The sequence below is a fragment of the Scleropages formosus genome, chromosome 19 (genome assembly GCF_900964775.1).
Source record: "Scleropages formosus chromosome 19, fSclFor1.1, whole genome shotgun sequence".
Lineage (NCBI taxonomy): Eukaryota > Metazoa > Chordata > Actinopteri > Osteoglossiformes > Osteoglossidae > Scleropages > Scleropages formosus.
In genome coordinates, this window is record NC_041824.1 from 5,996,255 (window position 1) to 6,012,000 (window position 15,746).

General features: G+C 43.1%; 1 protein-coding gene across 1 annotated transcript; it reads left to right on the forward strand.

Annotated features, from left to right (window-relative positions):
- On the forward strand, positions 1–15,746 carry sh3glb1a (SH3-domain GRB2-like endophilin B1a). The gene is made up of 9 exons (XM_029246289.1): positions 1–490; positions 2,489–2,630; positions 4,583–4,711; positions 5,703–5,836; positions 6,594–6,686; positions 10,689–10,778; positions 11,257–11,357; positions 11,822–12,029; positions 13,026–15,746. Exons 1-9 carry the CDS (start codon positions 428–430, stop codon positions 13,131–13,133), a joined length of 1,068 nt encoding a protein of 355 aa, XP_029102122.1. The 5' UTR covers positions 1–427; the 3' UTR covers positions 13,134–15,746.

Genomic DNA, 15,746 nt, shown 5'->3' on the forward strand with positions numbered 1-15,746 from the left:
CCACGTAATATCGACGCCGAAACCGTTTACTGTATTTTAAATATTATCTCGTGCACATTCTGCGTGTGGGAACCCTTTTGTTACACAATAGTCCACTTGTTAACGTGTTGCATTCCCTCTACCGTACTCTACTCTGCAGTAGTGTACCGTGTAGTGGGCGGTGAGACGCGGCGACCCACCGCCGACCGCGCAGCGCCGTCCCCCTTTTTCCGCGGTGGGAGGGACACTCGCGTCGCCTTCGCTCTCCACACTGCGGGCTCCGGAGAGCCGCAATCGGGACGCGTTATTTTGCAGGAGAAGCGAACGAGAAAACTAAGTTTGGAAAGGAAAAGAGCGGCCCCGGCCAGTCTCACATGATCGTGCACCCGCGCTGCATGGATATTCGGCGACCCAGGCAGTAGTAGGACAGACAGACAGACAGAGCAGCATGGAGTTCAACGTGAAGAGGCTGGCGGCGGACGCCGGAACCTTCCTCAGCCGGGCGGTCCAGGTGACTAATCCCGTTTTCAGAGCTAGAAGCGGGACCGGAATCGGGAGCGGCGCCGCCTGCGCCGTCTTTAAAAGACGCCGATGATGGACGTGGCGTCTCGCGCGCGGCCCGCTTTGAACTCAGACTGGACACAAAGTCGCGACATTTTGTGCCTTGATCTCGCGTGTGGGAGGAGGAAGCGGCCTGTCAGGGCGGTGGTTTCCCCGCTTCAGCCCAGCTGGGCAGCTCGCTCACCTTAACTAGCGTTAGTTGACTGACCACTTGTCGTTTTTTAATTTAACTGGCAGTCCGAGGGAAAACGGCCGACGAGCGGGCGCGTGAAGGCGCACGAGGGGCGCCCGCTGAGATGCTAGCGGGTTAGCATGGTTAGCTAGCGCGACCGTTAGCGCTCCTGGCAGGATTATTAAAGTAGTTGCTGCTGTCGGAGTGGAGTGTAACTGACGGCAGAATCAACTTGAGCTCTTGTTTGTGGCGTAAATATTTGAACACGTTCACGTAAACAGCCGCGAGAGGGAAACCGAGCCAGAAACGAAATCCCAGCCTTCTTCCACTGGAAAGTGGCGTCACGTGACCGCGACGGATCGACGCGAAATGAAATGAAATTTATGAAATGAGCTTCACTTCCCGCTTTCCAATCCAAACGTTTGATTTTTACTGGCTGCAAACGTGGCCTCTCCTATTTCTGAACACTGACGCAGACTTTGAGTTGCCAAAGAAACTGACTGCCCCCTTACCCAGATTTTACCACGGTACTGCAATTATTAATTACTGTTTTACTACTACATGATGATGACTTACTGATGCGACATAATATATATATTACTGCAATTATGTGTGATTAATGCTTTAATATTACCGTAGTGTTGGAGTAAATCTATAAGATGGATAATTACAATTGATTAAACCAGAAATCACCACTTACTTTGTTGCCTCTGAATGAAGTTAGTTGGAAGGTTTAGGTACAGTGGTCGGAGATTCAGTTTTTTAAAGTGACTCTGCCTGGGGGTCTTCAAACCCAGTGTTTGGGACCACTGAGCTCCTGTTTTTGTTGTAGCCCTGGTAACTGAAGAGCTTTGATTTGCTTCTTTCTAGGCGTTGATACCTGTATTAGAAATATTAAGTTATTAGGTATTGATCTTTTAAGGATGGCCTAGTACCTTGTACAAAAATTACATAATGCAAAATAGTTTTAAGCTGCTTTCAAATTATTTACCCATTGATACAGCAGGGTAACTTCTACGGGAGGAATTCAGGGTCGGTATCTTGCTCAAGGGTATTACAGCAAGAGTGGGATTCAAACCCATTTCCTTTAATTGCAAGGCAGAGCTCTAACCATTACACCCCCTGCTGGCAGCCCTTGAGTATTAGTAGTTGGAACAATCAGTTGATCATAACATTTGGCAGTTTATCATTATTATTATTTTATGATTATTATTATTACTGTGGGGGGGGTGCGGTGGCGCAGTGGGTTGGACCACGGTCCTGCTTTCCGGTGGGTCTGGGGTTCGAGTCCCGCTTGGGGTGCCTTGCGACGGACTGGCGTCCCGTCCTGGGTGTGTCCCCTCCCCCTCCGGCCTTACGCCCTGAGTTGCCGGGTTAGGCTCCGGTTCCCCGTGACCCCATGTGGGACACGCGGTTCTGAAAATGTGTGTGTGTGTGTGTATTATTACTGTTATTGCCCAAATAGACAAAGGATAAAAAAAATATTTTAGCATTGCAGTTACTTTGGCTGCCCTTTCAGCTTATGCTTACCTTAAACACAGCTTTAAAGAAATAATTCAAGAATGGCCAGACAGGTTTAATCAAAGGCCAAAAATAACTGACAGCTCAGTAATAACTATTTTGATTAAATAAGTCATTGGTTAAAAAGAGAGCCGTTGTCCTTACTGCACTCCCTTTTACCAACTTTGATTTTTTTAATTAGGTGCAGGAAACAGGTACTGGGCATCTTATTCCTACTGCTGTTTGGAGTGACCAGAAAACTGTGTTCCCTCCCAGTTTACAGAGGAAAAACTTGGCCAAGCTGAAAAGACTGAGTTGGACGCTCACTTGGAGAACCTCCTGAGCCGAGCAGAAAGCACCAAGCACTGGACGGAAAGGATAATGAAGCAGACTGAGGTTTTACTGCAGCCAAACCCAAGTAAGGAAGCGCTCCAGCTCCTAACCGTGAACAGGAATGTGCTAGCGGTGCCGGAACGCGAAAAGGCCACACGGATAACGGTGCTGAAACAAGAAGGGCAACATTTCAGGAGTCGTGTAAACAGGCTTTGTTATGCCACCATCATAAATTGATTTTTACTGTATGACAAACTTTTACATAGAGCGGCTTGTACAATTAATTATAGAATAGCTGGCTTTGTAAAGTGTCCAAATTAAAGATGGTCTTATAATTTGATAGGGATTAATAACATAAATAAGGGATTAATAACATATTGGTTATTAGTCGTCACGTTTTTCCTGAGAAAATTACCAAACCTGGCCTGAGGGAATATTTTACATATCTGCGAATATGTTATTAATGTACTGTTAATTAGTACTGTCTATGTCTAAATTTTGCTTTGAAGAGCAACTTCGTGTGTCACCTTCTTGCAGAAATCCAAATGGCTCAGGAGTTCTTGGTTTCGGTGGTGTTTCTGTGTGAAAACTTGTTCTTTCAGTTTGTAATTATGTATATATTCATATATTTATTTACATGTGTATATTAGAGATGAGTTCTGCCTGTTAACTAATTGGAAAACAAGTGCTACTTGTGTTTGTTATTGTCTAAATAGCTTGGCGTTTTGTAACCAGCAGTAGGTCAAATAATTTAATTAAATGAAGGATTTAATACAAAATCATTTTTTTAACTCGGAAGAATTGTGCCGTGAAAAATTATTAGAATTATACACATTGCAGAACACACTTCTAGACAGTAGTGGTAAGTTTGACAAATTAAGTTTGTACTTTCGATTACAGCCAGTTGTTACATAACAGTAATTATTCATTCCATGAAATTACCCTAGTTGGTTGGGGCGATTTCCATTATTTTTCAGGAAAAAAATAACCAGTTTGCAGATGAAAAATATGTCACCTGTAATTAATTCCAATAACAAAATACATTTTTATGAATGACAGCTCAGATTTGTAACAGTAATTACTATTTCTGGCTTGTTTTATAATGTTATATTTTCTTGTTTTGTCAGTGGCTGCTTGTCCGCTGTAGGGTCACTGTGGTCGGAGTGTATCCGGGAAGCACAGGGCATGAGACGCTCGCTGTACAACCTGGACAGAAAAGTTATGATAATTTGGCTCATGGATGTTTTCGGTGTAAAGAAATTAAGTTCACAAGATTACTGCCTGTATCTTCCACGCTGCAAAATTATGTAGTTGGATAAATTATTGTAAGTTAACATTTTAGGTCTTGTTGAAGAATAACATCAGCTGAACGAGTCTATAATAGAATCGAATGTGCTGTTGCGGTTGTGATATTGTATTTACGTAATCGAGGCTCGTGATTGGCTGAGACTCGATATGAAATAGGGAGTGTATACAGTAGTTGGTTTTGTTATGCAAGAAGCACAGTGTCTGCATGTTTAGTGAGTTAAATCGTTACTCGTTTAGCTGATAGCAACTTGCAGCGCTGAGATGCTTCCAATTATTTACCCTTTTATACAGCTGGGTAATTTTTACTGGAGCATTGTAGGGTAAGTACCATGCCCAGGGGAACTACAGCTGGGATTCGAATCCGCAACCTTTGGGTCTAAAGGCAGCAGCTCTAACCATTATGGTACCAGCTGTCCTCGTAGGTATCGAATGAAATACCTGTTTTGGAAATAAAATGACCACTTAAGTGGGTAAAAATGCCATTGCACTGTGTAAGAAACTCAGCATATGGAAAAGGGCTATATGAGTTAATATAAGGAGCTGACGTAACGTTTTTTGTTTTGATTGCATTGCAAGACTAGAAAAATGTTTTTCTTTTGCTCTGAAGGGGACTGCTGTGACGTGCCATTCCTAAATGTCTTTTATCCAACGGGTCATGCTGAAAACGGTGAGCGGTGCGTCTTGTGACTGAAATTTGTCCTAATGCAATTTCCGTGCTCCCGCCCGCAGATGTGAGAATAGAGGAATTTTTGTACGAGAAGCTGGAGAAAAAAGCCCCGACACGACTGAATAATCACGAGCAGCTGGGCCAGTCCATGATCGACGCAGGGAACGAGTACGGACCAGGAACCGCTTACGGTGAGCGATGTGCTCCCGCCTGTACAGCAAAGTTAAAACACTGAATAAAGTCTTTAAATTTCTTTGTTAAGGATCAGCAACTGAACAGAATGCAATTATTGTTTCCTTGGGTTTTTTTTTTTTTTTTTTAAAAACAGTAACTTGCAGTATTTTACTTTGTGTAAGGAAAGCCTGACACTTTCCAGCTTGATGGTGTGTGGGTGTCCCTGGAACTCCACTGTCCACCTTCTTATGTTTTCAACCCCGATGATTCTGTTTTCGCAAAAGCGGTCAAGTCTGGACTGCAATATTGTTCATTCTCAGTCCTGCAAAGTATAGGGAGGTCCTCCCTGAGCAGCGGCCGGTGGACAGCAGAATTATTTATTTCTGTAATATTTTGTTAATGTTGATTTCTGAATTATTTCTGCTTCCGTCATCAAGCTGATGCGAACTGGAAAACCAGACGGGAGAGCCGCCCGACTCGCCAACGAGACTGTTGAAATGCAGAGTACAAAACAATAAATGAACGTCGGCATCAGTTAGTTAGAAATGACAGTAATATTGGACTTTTACATTTTAGATACATCCACACAGGTCCTCTGTCCCTGCAGCAGAATGCCCAGGAGGGATGGGCATTGGGTGATTGGACTCCCAGAGGCTTTTGGGAGATTTTTGTTTCTTCTCGTCCCTGGCCACATGGCTTAGTCTACAGTCATCCGTATTCCTTTTAGTGTGTTTTCATTGAATTGTGTTCCAACCTTGTTCAGTGCTCTGTATCACTCCGGTGAGAGGAATTGAATTGACATTGCACGGTTGCTTTATTACGGTCATCATTTTGCATCGTATTTAGCAATTTTGCTTTAATTTGTTGTCCACCTGTCTGTCGAACAGATCGCAACCGTTCTACCTGTGTGACCAAGAGTATTTATGCAAATTTCCTGTCCTGGACACTCGGACAGTCGTTAACGTTACCGCTCAAATGAGTATGTGGTTTTTTTTCCCCTCTTTGTAGGAAACGCACTCGTGAAATGCGGAGAGACTCAGAAGCAGATCGGCAGCGCCGAGAGGGAGTTCATGCAGAGCACGGCGACCAACTTCCTCACTCCGTTCAGGAACTTCCTTGAAGGGGATTTTAAGACCATCTTGGTAAGCGGAAGCTTGAACCCATTGCCGTGACATAAACATCCACAAGTGAACGGGAGAAGTAGAGAAACCCACCTTTTACCACTACTTCTGTTAATGCTTGTGTGCCATGTGGGTAAAGGAGCTTAGATTTCTTTAGAAATCACTTGCTTGTCTGATAATATAATAAGAATAATAACTAACCGACCAAGCAATTTCAATAACCGCTTGTCCAGAGCAGGGTCGTGGTGAGCCGGAGCCTATCTCAAGAGACAGCGAGCACAAGGCTGAAGGGGTTGGGGGGGGGAAGGGGCACACACCCTGGAAGGGACGGCAGTCCATCGCAGAGCCACAACTAGGTACCCAGGCACACAGCCGGGCGAAGGTACTGGAGCAATTGCAGGACAAGCACCCTGCTCAAGGGCACTACAGCCGGAGGCTGGGATCGAACCGGCAGCTTTCGGGGCCAAAGGCAGCCGCTCCAACCACGACGCCACCAGCCACCCTTATAAGAATAGTAATAAACAGTGAGACTGCTCTGATTTTAAGGAACTTATCTTTTATTTACCCCATTCTATTTTAATAGAATATTTTGTTCCAGAGTCAGCAGCAAAACCCCAAATGTAAATCTGTGGATTGTAGGTTGAGTCACATGCCTTAACCACTTATCCACCCTGTTGAGACATGAGGTGAAACCTTGTCGTTGTTGTTACGCTGTTGAGCGCTGGTGTCGTCCCCGGGCAGTCCGGCGGTCTAATCACCATGTGTCACGTGTCCTTAGAAAGAACGAAAGCTGCTGCAAAACAAGCGACTGGACCTGGATGCTGCCAAGACGAGGCTGAAGAAGGCCAGGATGGCCGACGCCAGAGCCGTGGTGGGTGTTCCTCCCCATTTTACGCATGCGCCCGCACGCACACAATCTTCCTTACCTCTGGGGTTGTCATGTTTTTAATATTTGCCTGACTCAAATGTTTTGTCCAGCGGTTCTCAGATTGGTCTTTTGGAGATGTTGTGATCTGACGCACGGTACAGTTTTTGTTGTCATTTATTCGCGCGGATCCCCTAGAAACTCAGGAGTCCTACGAACCTCATGCCTATTGAGTTGAGGATGAGTAACCACCCCTCCGTAATGCTTGTTCACCCTTGTCACCCAAAGCTCTTAAAATAGCTCACACGTCTTGGAACATGGAGGTTTTAGCTGTTTCAGGTAAGTGCAGATCAACAGTCCCAGTGCCGGTAGTGTGTGTGTTCCTAACAGCCCTGCATGTTGGGTGTTCCATTCCCTTCCCTAGTTTTTCTTCATTGCAAAAGGTTCAGATGTACCTCCTTCAGCCGAAATCTCTGCTCTTTCTTTCACTAGTAGTAATGGAATATGGCCAGCTTTCAAATACCATGGTCCGGTGCGAGGAAAAACCACGGTGGCACCTTGTGAAAATATATTTTCATACAACAGGCTTATTATTCAGTACAACAGCATTTTTGCCATGGTCTGCACTTTGTACAATCTTGACAAAGATGCAACCGACAGCTTAACTGTACACAAATCACTGAGCCCCCAGACGGGTGATTCCTGACATCACAGCTCCCACCCCTGCGTTTGGTTCAAAGCAATCATTCAACACAACAGCTATCAGCTAACAACTATTAATGTTATTTTAATTCATTTAGCTGAGGTTTTTTTTTTTTCTTTTCTTCAAAGCAGCTTAGAGTGTTAAGCTTCTTTGAATTGGTTTCCCATTTATGCAGCCAGGTAATTTTTACTCTCTCAATTCAGGGTAAATACCTTAATCAAGGGTACTACAGCAGGGAGGGGTATTTGAACTCGTGACCTTCAGTTATAGTGTGGTAGCACTAACTATTACGCCATCTGTTGGTGCTATGCAGTCTTCATAAGGACATAGTGTCCATGACTTTGCAGTGTGAAAGACACAGGCAGTGATTTTACCTTTTTTCTTTATGTCAGAAATACCCCCGAGCCAAATTATGAAGGTGTGCCCATCCAGGGTGTACATGTCTCACACTTTGTGCTTCCTGGATAAACATATTTTCTTTCTGTATGAAATAAAGGTATTTCAGCGTCCACAGCTAACAGGGTAATTAACAGAATGTATCAACCCCATTATGTGGGGAACAGGTGTCACTCTGCAGCACAGTTCTAAACCATACCCATTGATCGTGTTTCTGAGCACTGAACCTTTTCAAAAGTGAACAAAAGCACAGATAGTGTATGAGCTTCAGGCGTCTTTAAATTTATCCCGAAATGCAGAAACTGGATATTTTTTAATCTTAAGTTGTTTATGTTATAATTGTATCTCTACAGAGTTTGTAAACACTTCAGAACGGAATGTGTGTCTGCTGTGTTTCCATGTTCTCAGTACCAGTTCTTTGCGGGCCAGGAACGCTAGACTGCTCCTCCAGCGGGAGACGTCGACCGCGCGGTAAATTTTACTTGTATGATGAACTTGCTGCATGTGAAATGAAAGCGGATGAAGGTTTGTCGCTTCTCTCCACCCCGTAGAGCCCTTTGTGTGCTTTTTTTCTTGCGCTCCACTGTGGTGGGAAGCATCTCCGATATGTGGCATATTGTGCTTTAGGCCTAGAGTTCCCTATCACTGCAGTTCATATTTTGGCCAATGAGCCCCTGGGAGAGTCAGTTGTTAGAATCTCTGCTGAATAATCTTTTAATTGCTTTTAAAATGGGTGGGATTATCATATAGCAACATATAGTACTATAGATTTAATTTTGTCCACATATATAGTTGGGATTCATGACTTCTGCTGTTTTAGCCAATGGCAGGGGAAGACATTGTGATGAATAATGTTTGTGGCGACACTGTGGATGTAGTGATTTGTAGCGTGTTCCATGCGTGTAAATGCTGACATCCTATCCGTTTAGTATGCAAAAGGTTTTTTTTTTTTTTGTTTGAACGTGTTATATTCCTGCTCATACACTTTGTGCGCGTAGTTGTGCTCCAGTTGTTTGTAATGCATAATTCCAATTTTTTGTGGTGCTTTCCTTGAAATAATCATCCCACCCTGAAAAAGGGAAGCGACAAAGCGCATCTTGTCTGTCGGTCACCATGCGTCTTTAAAAACAACAAGTGGGGACACGTCCAGTTGTCCACTTCTGGTTGGTCATTTCAAAGCTGTTCTAAATCTCCTGCTGCTTACCGTATCACTCTTTTTTTTTTTTTTTTTTTTAAATGCTTACCAGATGTGGGTGGCAGAGGTGACAAAGGTAAGTGGAATTTGTGGGCCACGCCGGGAGGATGTGACTGGCGAGGCAGGCAGGCTGGTACTGCCTTGGCATGTTTCACGGTAGCGCTCATTAAAATATGTCCCAGATGGACTAGTTGCTGCAGGCGCTGGAATTATGCTCTCAGTGAGCATTCATCGCAGCTGACAGGACTTTAACCGCTATCGTCTTGAGTTGTGAAGGTGAAATGATGTAGGAGGGTGTTGGAAGTACAGTCGCAGAGTCCCGGGTTCAGTGAACCACTTTGAACAACTCGCTATCTCGACTGAACTGATGTAACTACCTTTTCATCGCCCTTAGTGCAGGAAGAGGCAGAAATGCGTCTTGACTCCGCCCCCGTGACCAAAGGTCCATCACCCAGTTGTAGCACACTGAATCCTGGATGTCTCGAATCCTCCCCCCAGAGCACAACCTTGGCCTTACAGCTCCAGGTGTTGTTTTAGTGCTGATTCCAACAATTGAAAGTCCAGCAGCCATGGATATTTAATTTTCTTTCTTATGTATTGTCCTTTGGGTTTGTCGCAGAATTAAGGTTTGCCTTTTCCACTGCACTGGTTCCTCTTGTTCTCGGTGTTCAAGTTGTGATTTTTTTTTTGAAGATGCAGACATTTTTCCAGACAATTTATTTTTTAGTTTCGTTTTCTTCCCCATTTTTAAAAATGTGCATTTCTGTATCTAGCCATTAGTTGGCAGCAAAACACATCGAGGCGCCAGGAGTGTAGAGCTGCTTTGGATCAGGTCGCTTCCTTGGTGTTGATGGGTCACGTGTTGTTTGTGTGTGTCTAGAATGATGACACATGTTGCACACTTGTGGACTTTATCAGTCATATACATTAAAAATGAGTTTGTTGAGAGAAAGGAAGTTGGGAGTTTTTTCTTCTTTTCCTCTGTGGCCAGTAGGCTTACTTACAGCTTTAATAATTACACAGTTATTCTAGTAATATTTAGTAGTATTTAATTTATAGCCAGCCTTTTTTTTTAAAAAAATTATGCCTCTGATGTTTTGATCAGTGCTCTGTGTCAGTGTGCGAAGAGCACTCTATAAAAAAAAATGAAATTGAAGGCATTTTTAATCAGTTTAATCAAATTGGTTTTATTTTTAGATTTAATGTAATACATAGTTTAAAAAAAAAAAACATTACAGCATAAATGTAAATAAGTCGAAGGATTTCTGTGTTGTTAAACTTTTATTGACTGTAGATCATAAAAAAGTTGAAAATGGCCAGAAGCTGGTAAATGATTCACCCTCATATGGACTGAATGGGTCAGGCATCAGGAGGTTGCGAGCATATTATGTTTTATTTTTTGTAATTTTCAATTCATTTTAATACTGTGTGTAATGTTAAGTTAATGAAAATAATAAAATAAATATTAAGAGTAATTTTTATTAGAAAGAAGGCATTTATAAAACCTGACCACCAAACAGTCAAGGGACATCTGTACTGGTAGGCTTTCACTGACTGTGACCTCGTGGCTTTGGTCTTACGAGCAAATCGGGATGAGAACAACCTTCCAATCCCGACTGTGTGCCTAAACTGAGGGCCGAGCGTAGCGGTGTTTGAGTTTGGAGGTGATGTGCGATGTTTAGCGATGATCTGCGACTCTTCCCTCCGCATACAGGCAGAGCAGGAGCTGCGAGTGACTCAGAGTGAATTCGACCGGCAGGCAGAGATCACCAGGCTCCTGCTGGAGGGAATCAGCAGCTCTCATGTAAGCCCACCTCCCGGACCACCCACGGCAGAGACCCGTTTTCATCCCCGGTTGGGGTCAGGGGAATGAAGCCTTTTAACATTCATGGCACATTACCGCATGTGGATCACATGTTGCTCCACACACTTTTGATATTAGCTTTTCCAGTTTGCGAGGCACATTCACAAAGCTGTGACTCCTCTTAGTTCTTTTTCGCTCGAAGAGAAGAGGATTTGTTTATATTGAACACTTTTCTCCCAACCGACTTGCATTGTTGAGTTGCTTACAGTGATTTAGCCATTTATGCAGCTGGTGTATAGCTAATATTTACTTTATCAATTCAAGGTAAGTACCTTGAACAAGGGTAGTGCAGCAGGAGGAAGGATTCAGACTTAGGACCGTTAGGAGGAGGACTTCAGACCGTCATGTGTAGGGCGGTGGCGCTTAACCAGTACACCACCTGCTGGCCCACACAGGTTCTGAATTGTTGACATTGCAGGCACACCACCTCCGCTGCCTGAATGACTTTGTGGAGGCCCAGACCACGTACTACGCACAGTGTTACCAGTACATGGTGGACCTCCAGAAACAGCTTGGAAGGTAGGTTGTCGCGTCATCGGCACTGCTCTTTTGTGTTAGACATGTTTATTTTACTCATCTATTCTTGAACTGAAAATCCCAACTTGGGTCACTCGTTCTGGACCTTCAACAGAGCGATTCTCAGTCCTGGTCCTAGTAGGACGTTATCTAGAGGCTTCCGGTCTACTAACCGAGACTTTAAGCGACCGAAAGAGAGCTGGAATGTAGTTGTTTGGACATAGAGGGCTAGGCTGAGAAGCTCTGCTTTGGAAGAACAGTATCTTTGGTGAACAGCTGGGGTGGGAGATGCCATGTGTGTAAGAAATAATAAGGTCTACAGTATTGTACTTGTTTCTGCCAGGATTTGTTCCCTTCTGCTGAATTTTTTTTTTTCCCCTCCCTGTTGAGTTTTTAAGGATTCTCGATAGGTGTTTAAAAGGTTCCCATGTGGATAGATGTTGATTCAAGACATTTTTGTTCCACAGCTTCCCTTCCACTTTTTCCTCCAACAACAACCAGTCATCCACCAGCACAGCGGCCAGTATTTCAGTGCCAACCATCTCCACCTCGGCCGCCCTGCCCTCCCCAGCCTCTGGCATGGGCTCGCCAGGTTTCAGCGGCAGCCGCCGGGCACGGGTGCTCTACGATTACGACGCCGCTGGCAGCAGCGAACTGTCTCTGTTGGCCGACGAGGTGGGTCTCCGTGTCCCAATCCAGTCAATGGACATGTTTCAGAGCAAGTAGTTGCTTCAACATACGGACGTCCAGCTTCGTGAATTGTCTGTGATGGTGTATAGATGTGGGATACAGTGTTCCCCACCATACAAAGGTAATTTGCTACTGGAAAACACTTCTGTAGATGATTTCCTGTAAATGAAAGATGTAATTAACATTAGTTTCACTGGTCAAAGATTGTATGTGTTGAAGACGTATCAGTATCATTGACATCCGTTAATGCAACAGATTGCATTAAAATCTACAGTTACTTCAGTAGTTAACATGAGTTATCGTAACAAAATAGTGCAGTTTCCTTCATTAATTACTCTATAATAGTGTATGACTTGTACCTGCACTCATTCAGCTCTTCTGTAACTATTATGTACTGTAGACTTAACAAACACTCACAAACAAAACATGCATACATATGATACTGTGTTCATCTGTTAATTCAACAGTAAAGAGAAAAGAAAAGAAAAATCAATGAAAACAATGTGAATGAATTGACACTCAGTGGACAAGTGGACATGGGTTGGACAGTCCAAACGGGGACGTTATCACTGACATTGTAACAGGTGAAACTAGTAAACAAGGGCTGATGGAGGGTGAGAATTTAACGCAGTACGAGACAAACTATAACTAAGAAGAAGAGCTCATGGCAACTCTGATCTCGTACCTGCCTGATTTTGGGAGGTGCTTGAAACCCAAATCTGGTCCCAGTGTGTCTTCTGGGCTGTCAAAGCAGTGGGGATTCAGGTGTAATAACATGCACTTCTACTCTGAAAGATGCTGGTTTGAGCCTCATTGGAGGGAAGACTGCACTCCAACTTGTAGCACATAACCTGATCTTCTCCTAAATTTGCTAAAATTCAGAGTATCCTTGGAGGAAAACATTGGTTAGGTAACATTTATATGAACGTGTGTGGTCTCAGCACACTGAGCTGATACGGCAATCGCCTTCGCTGTCCTCAGGTCATCACGGTGCGCAGTGTCCCCGGAATGGACTCGGACTGGCTGATGGGAGAGCGAGGAAATCAGAAGGGGAAAGTGCCCATCACCTACCTGGAGCTGCTCAACTGAGCGTCTCAGTGTGACTTTAAAGGAAAGCGGCGAAAAAGTGTATTCTGGCTGTGATCTCATATTTATACCGTATATGCAAGTAACTTTGTGTGAAGCAGTCTTCCACGCTACCATGTCTTACAGAATGCTGTGCTGCCAGGTGGTATGGAGAGAACTGCAGTATTGCAGACTATAACTGGCAAAATTATTTCCCCAGCGCTTTGTTTTAATTAGGTTTTTTTCATGATGCAGAACTAACTGAAGCAGTGGCCGCCTGGTGCTAAAATCTTCAATATATTCTCTTACTGCCAAGTGTTTCTTCTGTTTCTTTTTTGCATGTTGCATTCTACATTTGAGGAATATTTGCGGAGAAACGCACTTAAGCGTCGACCGAAAAGACTGACGTTCGCTTTTCATGCAGCAGAGGTGACGGTGACCGCCTAGAATGCCGTGCTGCCCCAGGGGATGATCATTCTGAGGTCACGTGCCTTGTCACGCGGCTTCCTTTTCTGCTCAAAGAAATGCCGTGTAGGCAAAATCATCTTAAGAACTTTCCCGTGAACAGAATTAAGAAGTAAAAAGGTAATAAATGACATTAAGGCCTTCCTGGAGCCAGAGGTCGTGAACTCTTGTCGGTTCAGTCCATGTCGTCAGTGTTTGTCATCTTACAGAATCACAGTTACAGGGCTGGCCCTAAAGAGGATATCTTTTCAAAACAGACTTCCTGTAATTAATATACACAAACTCGTAGTGTATATGCATACACCGGTAAATTAAAAACTTCCCGTTATGTCTAAGTTTGTTGGATGCGGTAATATAACAAGGGACAGAATAATTTTTCCCCAATAATGTAAAAATTTTATTGAGACCAAAAAAGCAAAGCTACAAAAACAGTCTAATTTAGCAGCTAAATTTGGTAAAGTACTAAGATAACAATAATAGTATTTCTACAAGTACAAGAACAACGCTATTAAGAAATACTTTTAAGTAACAAGTTAAAATACAAAAAAATGATTTAAACTTGAAAACCCTGTAATCTGAGTTCTGGCTAAATCCAAAGCTAAAGTGAACAGTAACAATAAAATAACTGTAAAATTAATATAATTTCAGTGATTAATGCAGAGGAAAGAAACAGAGTGTTCTCAGTAATGTAACACACATTATTCCCTATCTAAAGCTGGCACTTAATTCAAAACAAATGAAATAAAATTGCAATTCAAATCCAGAACTAACACTACACTTAGCTAGTCGCTTTCTTATTTTTCTCTTCTCATTTCTTCATATGTTCTTTTTCATGACGAGTGACATTTGCCAATTTGCAGTCAAGGCGTTTCAGAAATAGCTCCTCATAAGCAAACTCTATTCGAAAAATAATTTTTAAGGGGGGCCTAAGAAGACGCCTGTTAGTTTGGGATGACTCTGCAGTCGAATTAGTCAGAATGCAGTTGTGTAGGAGCTCTATCAACTGAAACAAACTCGTTTTCATGAGCAGGTATGGAAATGTGTAGTTTGGACAATAATGAAAGTTGGTCTTAAAGCTGTACCATCATTTTTTCGGTAGCTTGAAATCGAAGGAGCGTACAGTACAGACAGGCACTTTGGCCACAAACTTACAATTGGATCTTTGTTAGAGTGCTGCTACATACGTTCTTTTTCAGTAATATGTCGGTAAAAATGTCTTAAGCATGTAATGCAAAAAAAAAAAGTTGTGCCTTCAGTAGCTTGAATGAATGAATGTTAGGAAAACAGCTTCAGCAGCTTTTATCGACTTACTGTCATGTTCATTTATTTCTTTAGACCTGAAAGAGCTGCATTTTAATGTATTTTAGGAGGAGATTTTTTTTTTTTTAATGTGATGATTTAGAGTCTTAGTGACTTTTAAGTTGAATTCAGTGAAACAAGGTTATTATACAGTTTTCAACCCAGGTTTAAGTATTTCTTAACAAACTGCAATAAACCTGTTGAGCGAGGTCTTATATTTCCACAAAGTTTAGTTCACTACTTTTTAAAGATTAAATAGTACGTTTCCCAGAAAACTTTTATTGCTTCGGCTTGCATAGCCGTGCGATTTAGTAACAGACGTTTTCGCTGGTAGTTTGTTGAAATTGTCGGTTCACCACAGCTCTCCGGCAGGTGGCAGGGTGGCCACTTCACGCCGTGAACCGGATACTTTATACTTTAACACAGAGACACTATAAGACAAAAATGAAAATCACGCTGGAAAATGAAACGATCTCCATAAATGGCGTTTGAAATACTAGCATGTATTTTTCTTTAGAAGGCAACAGTAGCGTTTATCACCAACTGGGGATTAATATTAAATTGCTGACAATTCTTTTAGCTGGAGGACATGAATTTCAGGATAATCACATGTTTTCAAAATGCATTTTATAGCAAGTTGTGGAAATATAAGGATGTGTATTTGGCAATCAGTGCTTCACTCACGATGAGTACAGCGTTAATGCAACTGGTCATTGATGCTGTGGGTGGGCGCGCCCGTGGGTGGGCAGGAGGGGGTTAAGTGGAAATGCTTGTGCAACACGCTCACTTCCTGTGCTGTGGCACGGTGGGTGTCACTGGCCATCACTCACCAGCATCCGCGGCCTGGCGCAGTTCCTTCCCTAAACACAACTG

Coding starts and splice junctions, on each gene's coding strand:
- sh3glb1a (XM_029246289.1), top strand. CDS start 428: ATGGAGTTCAACGTGAAGAGGCTGGCGGCGGACGCCGGAACCTTCCTC. Junction 2,631..4,582: donor TTTACTGCAGCCAAACCCAA/GTAAGGAAGCGC, acceptor TCCCGCCCGCAG/ATGTGAGAATAGAGGAATTT. Junction 10,779..11,256: donor AGGGAATCAGCAGCTCTCAT/GTAAGCCCACCT, acceptor TTGACATTGCAG/GCACACCACCTCCGCTGCCT.